This window comes from Liolophura sinensis, chromosome 10, assembly GCF_032854445.1.
Source record: "Liolophura sinensis isolate JHLJ2023 chromosome 10, CUHK_Ljap_v2, whole genome shotgun sequence".
In the NCBI taxonomy this organism is placed as follows: Eukaryota; Metazoa; Mollusca; class Polyplacophora; order Chitonida; family Chitonidae; genus Liolophura; species Liolophura sinensis.
This window is the reverse complement of record NC_088304.1, coordinates 16,898,817-16,913,217: the sequence shown is the minus strand read 5'-3', so window position 1 is coordinate 16,913,217 and position 14,401 is coordinate 16,898,817. Positions and strand designations below refer to the sequence as shown.

Below are 14,401 nucleotides of genomic sequence, written 5' to 3'. Positions count from 1 at the left end.
AATAGAAATGTGTGAAACTTAGAGATGTGATAGACTGGGAGATGTGCTACTACGAGTTAAGATTTGGGCGTCCATATTCACGTGACCTAGCGGCCATTTTGGGTTGAAGTGAAAACATTTAACAGTTTTTTTCTTCAAAACCAAACGTCTGATTGACTTGAAATTTAGCACACATAATAAGCGTTCCCTGGAAACTATTTGGAAGAAAGAATGCAAATTTGGTTGCAGCTGATACAGCAGAAGTACTTGATTTTTTACTATTTTTGGGAATTTTGATGTTCTAAATATGCCAACTGACGTAGTTTGATGTCCTGATCACGAATCTGGTCTTGTTTTTTTTTCCTGCGATGTGTTATTTGTAAATTGCAATCAAAACACAAAAAACACAAACACTGTGGCCTGGCTAGCGTGTAGTGAAGAAGACAAGGTTTGTGCAAAACAAAGCTTACTTTCAGAAATATTGCACAACATTGGGGTGCAATGGCGCTGGGTGACCCAATCGCAACTGCAGTGCAAACCAGATAATTAAAAGAACATATACAATGATACATATTCTTCATAACCATCCATACATTGTATTACAATATATAGCGTGTATATGTAAATGTGCCAGATTTAGACATTCAAAAGTTCAAAAGTGTTTGTGCCCTTTGTTTTTTGACCCAGGTCAACGATTTTCACCATACACACAGTACATATATATCCTTAATACACAGCAATTTTCAGCTTTACAGCTGTAACAGTTTGATGTTGTGACCTGCGAAAATGGGGGAAATTGTGCTCTTTCGCGTTTTGATCGCAATTTGCAACAAAAATATGCATCACAGGAAAAAAATAAGAGTGGGTCAAACTATGTCGGGTGGCATACTTAGTTTTAATATTTCTACATTCATCCTAGACACAAATGGAGTGTGTATGCATTATATGACATACTCCTATAAATGTGCTAAAATATAGTAAATCGGCCTTTTGTCAAGTTTTGAAGCCCTGTTTATCCTGTATTTGTCAAGACAGTTCACAAATTTCCAGCATACATACAGTACATATATAGTCCCTTCCACTCAGCAATTTTGAACTTTACAGCTGTATTAATTTTCTGTCACGTGACCTACAAATATAGGGAAAAATTGCAAATTTTGGATTCTTGATGGGAATTTGCGACATAAGTAGGTTACATACAATTCTCTCTTTTGGAAAGTTTATTGTCTAATGTGGCTTACGTCTGGTTTTTTTTTGCTCTATTAGACCAACCTAGGGTCTTTTCTTAAGAGCACAGAACTAATAGATTTGAACGGTCTGTGGTGGAGAAAGTGGAAAGTTTTGTGTGTACAGACTGCTTTGAAGCCGTATAACTGCATGCAGTTCTAGTTATTTATTCGATTTTGTATACCACCTACACCCGATACTGATTGACTTGAAATTTTGCCCTAATATTCCCCAATGGCTTAAGTGCACCTCTGAGCCCGATTTTTTTTGTCGTGTGGTTTTTGGGGCTGTATTGCATTTTATAGGACATCGTTTAAACATCATTTTCTCGAGAATGACTAAACCGATTGTTTTGAAATTTGATATGCAGGTAGAGTGTTAGTAGCTACAACAAGTTTGAGAAAATTGTTGACATCCGGTAAAATCTTTAGAAGCTTGCCATTGGTCGAGGTTGTTTTGAAACAACTAGTTTTGAAACTTCAATTTTATTTTAATTTATTCTGGTGTATTTTGAACCTATCTTTGTAACTTTTTGAGATATAGTCAAAAAATTAAAATTTAGTGACGTAATTTCAATGACCTGTAACTCGAGAACCATTAGACCTACAAATGTTTCTTCTATTCGATGCCATAGAATGATAACTACAACAACAGACTACGTGAACCCTGGCCGAAACTGCTTTGCAGTTCTAGTTTATTGGATTATTCTTATAAATTATGGTGTTGGGTGGGTCTGGGTCACAAATACCGGAAAGATAATTTGAAGCCTGAAATTGGAAAGTAACTTCTCGAGTCATTGAAAAATATGGGGGATAATTTTTATTCTTTCTGGAAAAGCCTTTTAAATTAAGACTGCGGAAACAACTTTAGCTTGTGTAATAGTGCATACTTACATTCTCTTGGGATGAAAAACAAAAATTTTAGATAATAAATGCTATGTTATGTTGCCTTAATCTTGTATAGACTGTAGATTACTCATTGCAGTTAGCCTGGAAATGTGAAACCTTTAGTGTACATCTTTGGACCCTGTTTATGGTTAGAAGTTCGTAGAAACAGTGTAGAAGTTTGTTACGAAACATTTTGAAGTTGAGAAGACAAAATCTAAAGTTTTTCCTGTAAATGCATGTACAGGATGGAAAGGCATGTGTTGTATGTTTTCCTTGACAGTGTGAAGATGGCCACTACGTGCTCGCTCCCCTGACCTTGAAAACCGCACTGGTTCATCAAGTTCTAAGGTACATGTAAAACAGTAGCTCTATAAACAACCTGCAATGGTTCATTAAGTTCTAAGGTACATGTAAAACAGTAGCTCTACAGACAAACCGCACTGGTTCATTAAGTTCTAAGGTACATGTAAAACAGTAGCTCTACAGACAAACCACACTGCTTCATTAAGTTCTAAGGTACATGTAAGACAGTAGCTCTACAGACAAACCACACTGGTTCATTAAGTTCTAAGGTACATGTAAAACAGTAGCTCTACAGACAAACCACACTGCTTCATTAAGTTCTAAGGTACATGTAAGACAGTAGCTCTACAGACAAACCACACTGGTTCATTAAGTTCTAAGGTACATGTAAGACAGTAGCTCTACAGACAAACCGCACTGGTTCATTAAGTTCTAAGGTACATGTAAAACAGTAGCTCTACAGACAAACCACACTGCTTCATTAAGTTCTAAGGTACATGTAAGACAGTAGCTCTACAGACAAACCGCACTGGTTCATTAAGTTCTAAGGTACATGTAAAACAGTAGCTCTACAGACAAACCACACTGCTTCATTAAGTTCTAAGGTACATGTAAGACAGTAGCTCTACAGACAAACCACACTGGTTCATTAAGTTCTAAGGTACATGTAAGACAGTAGCTCTACAGACAAACCACACTGGTTCATTAAGTTCTAAGGTACATGTAAGACAGTAGCTCTACAGACAAACCACACTGGTTCATTAAGTTCTAAGGTACATGTAAAACAGTAGCTCTACCGACAAACCACACACAGACAAACCACACTGGTTCATTAAGTTCTAAGGTACATGTAAGACTGTGGCTCTACAGACAAACCACACACAGACAAACCACACTGGTCCATTAAGTTCTAAGGTACATGTAAAACAGTAGCTCTACAGACAAACCACACTGGTTCATTAAGTTCTAAGGTACATGTAAGACAGTAGCTCTACAGACAAACCACACTGGTCCATTAAGTTCTAAGGTACATGTAAGACAGTAGCTCTACAGACAAACCACACACAGACAAACCACACTGGTCCATTAAGTTCTAAGGTACATGTAAGACAGTAGCTCTACAGACAAACCACACTGGTCCATTAAGTTCTAAGGTACATGTAAAACAGTAGCTCTACAGACAAACCACACTGGTCCATTAAGTTCTAAGGTACATGTAAGACAGTAGCTCTACAGACAAACCACACTGGTCCATTAAGTTCTAAGGTACATGTAAAACAGTGGCTCTACAGACAAACCACACACAGACAAACCACACTGGTCCATTAAGTTCTAATTTACATGTAAGACTGTGGCTCTACAGACAAACCACACTGGTCCATTAAGTTCTAAGGTACATGTAAGACAGTAGCTCTACAGACAAACCACACACAGACAAACCACACTGGTCCATTAAGTTCTAAGGTACATGTAAAGACAGTAGCTCTACAGACAAACCACACTGGTCCATTAAGTTCTAAGGCACATGTAAGACAGTAGCTCTACAGACATACTCTATTGGCTCATCGAGCTCTAATTTACATGTGAGACGGTAGCTCTACAGACAAACTTTCATCTAGAAATTTGAGCAGGAATCTGTAGGTCTGGGGGAGCCTTTTGTGTAACTGATCTTTTTACATGATGTCTAGCTGTAATGAACTACATGACACAAAACCTTTTAGTTTGGATTAGGATTTCTTGTGAAAAACAAAACTGACAGAGGAATTAGGACATCAAAGTTACACATAGTGCATAGTAACATGTATAAAATAGATATTTATGAAGGATGCTATCGTCCAGATGGCAATACAGAAAGAGAGATGTGGATTACAGCATTAATGTATGTTTATTCCGAAAAAAAGAAAAAAAAGCAATTGCACATCTGTATACTATGACATGGTTGTTGTCTTGAGCAATGTAAATATGTTGACATTCAGATCAGCCTGCTACATGGATGTAGCTTGGAACAATGAATTATCTTGTGTCATTAATCCAACACATTTGTCAAACAGTGACACGACTGAAGTCATCTTGCCAATAGTGTAGAAATACAAGAGCATGTAACATGCCTTCCTCAAAGTAGGCATTATTCAAATGTCGGGTTGAAGCAGTGTGAACATATTTGTGGAAATTTACATCCAACTTAAAGAAATTTGAATGCTTACTCATACCTGTAGCTGGAAAGATGCAGTTGTCCCCCTTGATTTTTGTGTAGGTCAAATGTCTGTTGTAAATGGTACTCTAATGTAAGATATCGTTGAGATAAAAATAAAATGCATATTTTTTGAGTTTTGACTTCTATCCTCAGACCCTGGATGAACACTGCCACTTACAGTTTGTACAGACCCACATACAGGAGATTCTGGAGCTTCTTGTAGAACCTGGTTAGTATCAGTGTGTGTGTGTGTGTGGGGGGGGGGGGGATATCAGGACAGACACTTCGCCATACCTAACATTAACATCTTGTAGAACCTGGTCAGTATCAATGGGAAACAGGACAGACAGTTTGCCCTACCTAACATTAACATCTTTTAGAGCCTGGTTAGTATCAGTGGGGTGGGGGGGGGGGGGGGGGGGGGGGCAAGACAGACACTTTGCCATACCTAACATTAACATCTTGTAGAACCTGGTTAGTATCTGTTGGGGGGGGGGGGGGGGGGGGGCAGGACTTATACTTTGCCATACCTAATGTTAACATCTTGTAGAACCTGGTTAGTATCAGTTGGGGGGGGGGGGGGCAGGACAGATACTTTGCCTTACCTAACATTAACATCTTGTTGAACCTGGTTAATATCAGGGGGGGGGGGGGGGCAGGACAGACACTTTGCCATACCTAACATTAACATCTTGTAGAACCTGGTTAGTATCAGTGGGGGCAGGACAGATACTTTGCCATACCTAACGTTAACATCTTGTAGAACCTGGTTAGTATCAGTGGGGGGCAGGACAGACACTTTGCCATACCTATCTTTAACATCTTGCATAACTCACATTAACATCTTGCATACCTCACATTAACATCTTGCATACTTCAAAATTGTGAGGCATCATTCTTTCTACTCAAGGGGATCGGGCCATGGTCTAGGGGTTAAAAGTGCCTGCCTGTCATTGGCTAGGACACTTGAACTGCAGGTTCAAACCATACTTTAGAGAGGGTATTTGTAGGTACTCGTCTGGCCATTTTACTTTTCTTGAAGACCACTCGTCTGTCAACAATGTAGTGTGCAAATTTGTGTGTCACACTTGAGAAAGTGCGTCAGAAACTTGCCAAGGCCAGCGATTTATGATTTGCACTCCACTGATGAAGTTAACCACCATGTTATAAGTGAAATAATTGTGAGTATGATATTTAGCATTAAAGTGAAAGACAGCACCTGGCTAATGATTATGTCCATTCAAAGTACCTTAAAGAATTAGTGTCCAGATTGGTTATTTATTCATAATTACCTACCGCTGGATATATTGTTAAATTTGAGTGCGAAAAAAAATTTGGCAAGAAGTACGAAATGGTTTGCTATTCTGCATACGGTTGTAAAAACAGGTCCTCGAAGAACTCTGGAGTTTTTTTTTTCCCCTTTGTTTTAAACTCAAGATTACAATCAAGATTAGGCGGGGGGTAGCGACACCACAGGAAACAAAAGAGGATTAAAGCCACCCTTCATAATACCTGTTGGATATACTTGAGTAATTCTGGCCATAATATAACAAGGAAAATTAAATAGTTGGAAGAGTTCTTTTTCAGTATTGCCTTGATTAAATGTACAAAAATTAATTTCCGCGAAGTAAATTCACTTGTGGAATAGGATGGCATTTTTTGTGAAGCGGACAGAAGGAAAGAATAGTAAATATTAAATCTGATATAAACTCGAAACAGTGTAACACAGGATAAAGCTATAGCTTTCCCGTCTGTATTGCCAGCGCGGTTGAAAACGCCTGGACAAAGATCAAATATAACGTCTAAAAACTCAAAATCTGAAGTCTGACCAGAGATGTCTGTGTTGTATATCGGAACTTCAGCATTGTAGACTATGGTTTCAAATTGATGCAGCGGTATATTTGCTTTTGTGTACGTAGACTCCATCTCAAAAATGATATCGTTTTGATACGAAGTCCCAGGTTATATAGGCCAGCTAGACTTGGGTTGGCCATCTGTGATTTCGCCTGCTGAGCTTTACCATGCGGCCGAATGGAGATCGGCTAGAGTAGTAAATTTATTGTTTTTGGAGGATTTAAATTCATAATTACTTTTCCCAGAGGCTCTCCTGAAAACATACTGTTAACAGGTTATAATCTTAATACTTTGGACAAGTAGCTAAATCTGGACACTAATCCTTTAAACAGGAATTAAGTGTTTTTTCTTAGTGAACTCCTAAAATTGCAATATCTGAAGAACTGATAAAGTTAGAAAAACTTTGAATCTTAGTGAGGAACATATGGAGCAATTTTTGACTTTTGGTGCTGTACTACCAGTTATGTGATTTAGCGGCCATTTTAAATTTTTACCCAAAAAAGTCTTCTCCTCCTAAACACTAAACATATCGAGATAAACTTTATGTTCACAGTTTTTAGGTGGATTGCCCTGCCCATATTGTAAAACACTTTTAGTTTGGTATGCAAATAAGGCCAAAACTGACCAATGACCTGGGCTCAAAAGTAGGTCAATTTTTAAAACTGCTTAAAATCATTAAACAAACTCATTATCTGGTGTCCCTTGGAGTCACAGTTACAAATCTGCAAGAATTATTTTGTACTTTGTGTTATTTCATGTTATGCCCCCAAAAAATAAATAAATTTTTTCAGAATAGTCCATTGCATGTCTTTAAAACTTTGGACATGATGAGTTACAGATCAAATTTGAGTTCTACGCCATTCATTGATGTTTGAATGAATTATGAATGTTTTGTCCTGTTCTTTTTCTGTAGCACTATTTCTCTCCAAAAAAATGTTTTTTTTATTTTTTACTGAAACTTGGTACATAGCTTCACTGTAACAAGTTAATAATCAAATTCTACTTTTGATCAGTTTCATTCATTTTTGAAAAATATATGGACATCATTGTACTCTGGTGAAGTTTGACATTGGCTATTATTCTGGTACGTTTGTACGAGACTTCCACTACAAAAACAATACTTCTACTTCCTATCATGACTGTCATATCTTGAGTTTGCAGGACATTTGAAATGTGTAATGTCTAAAGGCCATAAAAAAACTCTTTTTCATTTTCAGATGTGTACAATTCAGCAATCCTAGGTGACTTTGGAATCACTGTGGAAGCGGTAGAAGCTCTGGACTTTTTGATTGGAGCGTCAACTGACCGGGGCGGGTGAGGCTTCATTTGATTGTTTTTTTGGTTTTTGGTTTTTTTTTTTTGATTGGTGTTTTATGCTGTACTCAAGAATATTTCGCTTATACGACAGCAGCCAGCATTATGGTGGGTGGAAAGCGGGCAGTGCCTGGGGGATACCCATGACCATCCGCAGGCTGTTGTCGGATCTTCCCACGTACTGACAGAGAGGGAGCCAGCATGAGCTGGACTTGAACTCACGGCGACCGCATTGGTGAGAGGCTAGCACTCTAACTGAGCCCAAGGTTTCATTTGTGGAAAGAATAAGAATGCAATGTAAATCTTCACAGAAAAGGAAACCAGGCTTAGAAATAAGCATTAATGATTTCTTAACTTCTAATGTTGTGAGAAGTAGCAAACAAAATGTGATTTTCAAAAAATCTGTGGTAACTCACGTGAACAGTTCAAAATAATGTTCTTCAGAAAGATTGGTATTGCTCGCTTAAAGGAGAAGAAAATTTAAATATCAGTCAAATACCATTGAAAAGAGTATGTATTTCCCTGCAGGTGCATGCCATAAAAAATTCTAATATGTACCTCAAGTTGATAAATTATCGGCGCCAAAATCTGCTGTGGGCGACTCTATTTTGCCTAAGAAATAGTCCTGAAGTCTTCTGTGTTAGGAGGGGAATTGCTGTCAAAAACGGACGAAGTGCAGCTCCTACATTTCTGGTAGAACCCTTCTTCCCAGAAGGTAGCGAACAGTATAGTTCATTTTCATGATCAGGAAGGCAGAATGTTGGATGTAGGTTCCGACTTTACACGAACAAGCTGGCAATTTTAACGACTGTCATTGGATGAGAGGCAACACACCCCCAGCATAAATTACGGGGTGTTAAAGATGGAGTACACGATGGACTCAGCGATTTATGCCAGCTTTGCCGTTTTCAGGCTTTACATGTATGGCTAAGAAAAATCGCAAAATTATGCAGTAGGCACCACCAGATAGAAAAAAATGTGCTCTTTTCAGCCTATAGTGTCATGTTTTTATGTTTTCTTCTCCTTTAACTAATCCCAGTTTGTGCATTGTAAAAGGTATACTGAAGATTAGAGAGTGTGCTCAAGTAAATAAACAACTGTAAGAGGCCTGAAGTATTGATTTTTTATGTGCTGGAGTTACAGAAGCCTTCTTTATTGCTCCATTGTTCGTTGTCCACAGGAGCCTGCAGGCTTTACATCAGGTAGCCATGATTCCACCTCTACAGAGCAAGTTTGGCTACTCCAAGGTAACCCCTTCACATAACTGTAAACCATTCCTTTATACAGTACAGCTCAGGCTAGAAGTCAGTAGTTTACTGCTTGTAGCGCACTCCGTGATACTGAGTACTGCTCTACTGGCGCCTGAAAACTCTCTTACTGAAATCAGTATAGAAGATCTGCTGAGGCATGGGATTATCATTGTAAGGTGTGAATATAGTTCCGTTTACTTACATATCCCAGTTTGCAAGCGAGGGTGCAGACTTGTGTATTCAGCTATGTGAACCTGTACTAGTAAATATATACTAGACCTGAAAAGAGGAAAGTTTAACTTGCAATGCATAACCTACCTCTGCACCACAAATTCAATTCATCAACTTGATTAAGGGAGTAAATATGCAGTTGAAGTCTTTGATTAACGTCCACAGTCAGTGTACTAATTTTGATATGCATTTTTGTTATGCCATATAGAACCTTACGACAGATATTTAATAGTAAATTTGCCACATCTTAGCATAAAGTTTACAAAGCACGAAGCAACAAACCCAAAACATTTATGTTCAGAACAGAATCAGGGATCACCTGGTGTATTGTTTTTTTTTAAATTTTACTGGATTGTTCACAAAGTTTTCAAGATTAGTCTGCATAATGTTGTACAGAGGAGGGATTTACACAGTGAATCCAGCCACAACAGTTTTGAGAGATTAATTAATTCCTATTGTTTAAGATTTTCAAAACCATATAGTATGGTGTCAGTTGATAAAGTTTGACGATTTATGTCGTGTAAAGAGAATATTGGCTGGGATAAAACTTTTGAGGCCTGCCTGAAGTTAGAATTCCAAACATTACGGATCTTGGTTAGAGTTGCTGAATTCAACTGTTTAAACGGGCAGTTACCATTGAAAGATGGTTTACCAGTGCTGGTATTGACATATTTATATTTTGGGCCTTTTAGGGAATCAGTGGATACCAAAAGTGAGGTAGGATTTGAGGTTATTTTTCCGTGTGGATTAGATTAAAACGAAGCTTGGCGTTATGTCAGCACTCTAATCTCCTGCCTAGTTTTGACATTTAGCCTGAGCTGTACTGTATTATTTCACTGGTAACAGTTAGTTTTCATTGATGATGGATTCCAACATTTCATTCCCAAGTCTATATCGATGTTTTTTCATTGTGACGGAAGAGTGATTGTTTGTTTTTTCCTTGTTTTTAAGATTGTTTTGTGGTCAATCCACATTGTTGGCTTCTTTGTGGCATGCAGTCCTCAAGCTCTGAAATTCCTTGCTGAAAACAATTTAATTCTCCTCACATTGTACGGTTTCATGACTGTCTTTCCAGATTAATTGTTGCCATCTTTGGTCATTGTACTGTTCCATGACTATTTTTTGTGGTGGATTCTCTCCATCCGTGGTTATTGCGCTCTTCCATGACTAATCTTCGTGATGGATTGTTTCTGTCTTTGGTTATTGCACTGTTCCGTGACAATTCTTCATGGTGGAGTCTTTCCATTTTTGGTTATTGTACTGTTCCATGACAATTCTTCGTGAAGGATTTTTTCCCTTTCTGGTTATTGCACTGTTGCATGACTATTCTTCGTGATGGATTCTTTCCGTCTGTGGTTATTGCGCTCTTCCATGACAATTCTTGGTGATGGATTCTTTCTATCCTTGGTTATTGCACTGTTCCATGACAATTCTTCGTGGTGGATTCTTTCCATCTGTGGTTATGGTACTGTTCCATGACAATTCTTCGTGAAGGATTTTTTCCCTTTTTGGTTGTTGCACTGTTCCATGACAATTCTTCGTGATGGATTTTTTCTGTCTGTGGTTATTGCGTCTTCCATGACAATTCTTCGTGATGGATTCTTTCCATCTTTGGTTATTGCACTGTTCCATGACAATTCTTCGTGGTGGATATTTTCCATCAGTGGTTATTGCACTGTTCCATGACCATTCTTCATGATGGATTCTTTCCATCTGTGGTTATTGCACTGTTCCATGACTATTTTTCGTGAAGGATTTTTCCCTTTCTGGTTATTGCACTGTTCCATGACAATTCTTCATGATGGATTCTTTCCGTCTGTGGTTATTACATTGTTCCATGACTATTCTTTGTGAAGGATTTTTTCCATCTTTGGTTACTGCACTGTTCCATGACCATTCTTCGTGGTGGATTCTTTCCATCTGTGGTTATTGCACTGTTCCATGACTATTCTTGGTGATGGATTCTTTCCATCTGTGGTTATTGCGCTCTTCCATGACAATTCTTCGTGATGGATTCTTTCCATCTTTGTTTATTGCACTGTTCCATGACAATTCTTCGTGAAGGATTTTTTCCCTTTCTAGTTATTGCACTGTTCCATAACTATTCTTCGTGATGGATTATTTCTATCTGTGGTTATTGCACTTTTCCATGACAATTCTTCGTGGTGGGTTCTTTCCATCTTTGGTTATTGCACTGTTCCATGACTATTCTTCGTGAAGGATTTTTCCCCTTTCTAGTTATTGCACTCTTCCATAACTATTCTTCGTGATGGATTTTTTCTATCTGTGGTTATTGCACTGTTCCATGACAAATCTTTGTGGTGGATTCTTTCCATTGTGGTTATTGCACTCTTCCATGACTATTCTTCATGATGGATTTTTTCTATCTTTGGTTATTGCACTCTTCCATGACAATTCTTTGTGGTGGATTCTTTCCATTGTGGTTATTGCACTGTTCCATGACTATTCTTCGTGATGGATTTTTTCTATCTTTGGTTATTGCACTGTTCCATGACAATTCTTCGTGATGGATTCTTTCCATCTTTAGTGATTGCACTGTTCCATGACTATTCTTGGTGATGGAATCTTTCCATCTGTGGTAATTGTGCTGTTCCATGACTATTCTTGGTGATGGAATCTTTCCATCTGTGGTAATTGTGCTGTTCCATGACTATTCTTGGTGATGGAATCTTTCCATCTGTGGTTATTGCACTGTTCCATGACTATTCTTCGTGATGGAATCTTTCCATCTGTGGTAATTGTGCTGTTCCATGACTATTCTTCGTGATGGATTGTTACCATGTTTGATCCCTATATATTTCTATGACTGTCTACTGTGATGTAATATCCTGCTGTAGTACTGATACCCTTGCATGCTGTTTCTCCTCAGCTGACTCGGCTATTCTCTATCCGTACACTGCAAAGCTGGATAAGAGGCACAGTGTCCCAGAATCCATTTGGAATCTCAGCCTGTATCACCTCAGGAAAACGTCTTTCGTGGCCGGTGTCAGGTGAGAGCAGTTACCTGTGTGACTTGGCATTAGTTTATTTATAACCAGATGGATATACAGTGAAATGATAAAATATTGCTCTGTTGGTCTGATTGGGCTAACTTAGAAGATTTCTTGATGAGGTAATCCAAACTAAGGTAGGTTTGTGGGGTAATCTTAAAATTTGATGTTTTTTTTTAATGAAAAACATACGGATTTTAAATACATTAACGTTGAAAAGTAAAAACGGATGTTTCCATCAAAATCTTAATAACTTTTGGAGTAAGGCCCACATTTTAAGGGTAAAGTGGTTTACCCCAAATAAATGTATTTATAAAGTTGGCCTAGCTCACATCTCTGTCATGTCTCAAGGGAGCCTAGTTAAATTGCAATTCGTATGGTGATGTGAACAATAGCTCATCATCGCTATTGCTCATGTGACATTGTAGTGTTTGTAAGGACTGTATGAGATAAGTTATGAAGATAATCATCAGTTTCGAAGTCGAAGGATTAACAACGGTTGTGTATGGTGTGGATGTATTGAAGATTTCCTCATGATCTTTCAGTCAGCTCTTCGTGTGTAACCAATTTACCCATATTTGAGAGTGATGTGATGAAGCTGATGTTATGTTGTATAGCTGAGGAGAGCAGGCCTGCAGACAAGGAGAGTGGGGATGCTCACCGCAGTAAGAGAGGTAGGATAGCCACAAACTCTCCAACCGTGCCTGATGATCATGTTTTAGGGTAAGTGTTAGGCTAGAGGACATCACCTAAAATTATAAGTATGAGTAGCAGTCTGAGAATAACTGTCAAACTCTATTGCCCCCCCCCCCCCTTTTGGGGGGTGGGGTGGGGAGGGGGGACACTGTGACAGATTTTAAGAACTTTGTAAGCCACATGTACCTGATATTGGTAAAGATGGTTATAGATCAGTTACATGTGTCATTGTACTCCATGTAATATTTGTTTTCATAAAATTTCAACAGAACCCTTTATTGCAGAATAGTTGTACATATTGCCTACAGATGAATGGAAATTACTTAATGGATTATTTATGTTTTTCGCGAAACATTAGTGTCAGCTGTCAACAAAGCTACATATTTGTAGCTCTCCCTGTCCTCTTCACAAATAGTTTCTTTTTCCAAAACATTTCTTCAAATTTTCAGAAACAAGATCATTATTATGAGTCAAGTCAGCAAGCAAACTATTGGAAGGGTGAGTAGTTATTTATACTAGACGATAGTGCTTTGTTCTGCTGAGCTTGGATTTTCATGTGAAAATGTGTAACTTGCATTCAGCAATAAGATGAAGTCTGCCTTTCGATCCCTGTTTGGTCACTACGAAAATATCAGGACCTGTTATGAAGTGAGGATGTTTCTCACTGCTGGCTGTTTTCCCCATTTTGGTCACCTTAAGAGAGCTTTGAGAAGTTGGAGTTGTGTCATGGATGGCGTCCTGTGATTGTCATCAGACTTAATATGACTCATGGATACAATTCTTATTTGCATATTCACATTAGTTCACTTTGTTCTGTAACTCTTCATTCTGCTTTCAGAGTTCCCGGACACTGGAAAACAGCAGTGTTAAGATCCACCGATGCCATTACTCCTACCTGTATTTGTTGTCTCCCCTTCGGTAAGGTCGAATAGCAATGCCGCTATGTTGTGAGTCTTTGACAGTAATTGAACTGAGTCTATGAAAGATTTATTTCCATGAGGCTGTGTGTTTTTTTCAAGTGTGTAGTCATTGGTTCCATGCATTGCTCCAAACAGTGGTCATATGAGGGTAATTTACACTTCAAAAATGATCTAATACATCCAGAAGTTGACAACAGGGTTTGCTTAGATCAGGAAAAATCTGGGATATCAGGGAAAACGGAACAGCAGGTTCCAGACACTGGAATATCAGGGAAAACAGAACTGCTGGTTCCAGACACTGGAATATCTGGGAATTTGATGTCAAAGTCCTTGATGTTCTTGCCGTTATCAAATTCAGACGCACCGGTACTTGAAATTTGCTCTGTATTTTTTAATGAAGTGGTTTCGGAAATGCCAACGAACAACTTTTGTAGGTAATGGCATAGGTTTGAATAGCGTTTCTGAAAGTAACCTAAGGGAAATAACTCCTCACTATACTGCCACACCTTCATTGCCATGTGGTTTATATCAAAGT

General features: G+C 38.4%; 1 protein-coding gene across 2 annotated transcripts in view; it reads left to right on the top strand.

The window, feature by feature from the left end:
- LOC135476413 (TBCC domain-containing protein 1-like) overlaps window positions 1–14,401 on the top strand; it is a 28,617-nt gene that overhangs the window by 8,050 nt on the left and 6,166 nt on the right. For both annotated transcript variants that reach the window (XM_064756422.1, XM_064756421.1), the window contains exons 7-14: window positions 2,383–2,441; window positions 4,744–4,819; window positions 7,662–7,758; window positions 8,939–9,005; window positions 12,130–12,250; window positions 12,868–12,973; window positions 13,396–13,444; window positions 13,785–13,864. In XM_064756422.1, the coding sequence (XP_064612492.1) occupies window positions 2,383–2,441; window positions 4,744–4,819; window positions 7,662–7,758; window positions 8,939–9,005; window positions 12,130–12,250; window positions 12,868–12,973; window positions 13,396–13,444; window positions 13,785–13,864 (655 nt within the window). The remainder of the gene's footprint in view (window positions 1–2,382; window positions 2,442–4,743; window positions 4,820–7,661; window positions 7,759–8,938; window positions 9,006–12,129; window positions 12,251–12,867; window positions 12,974–13,395; window positions 13,445–13,784; window positions 13,865–14,401) is intronic.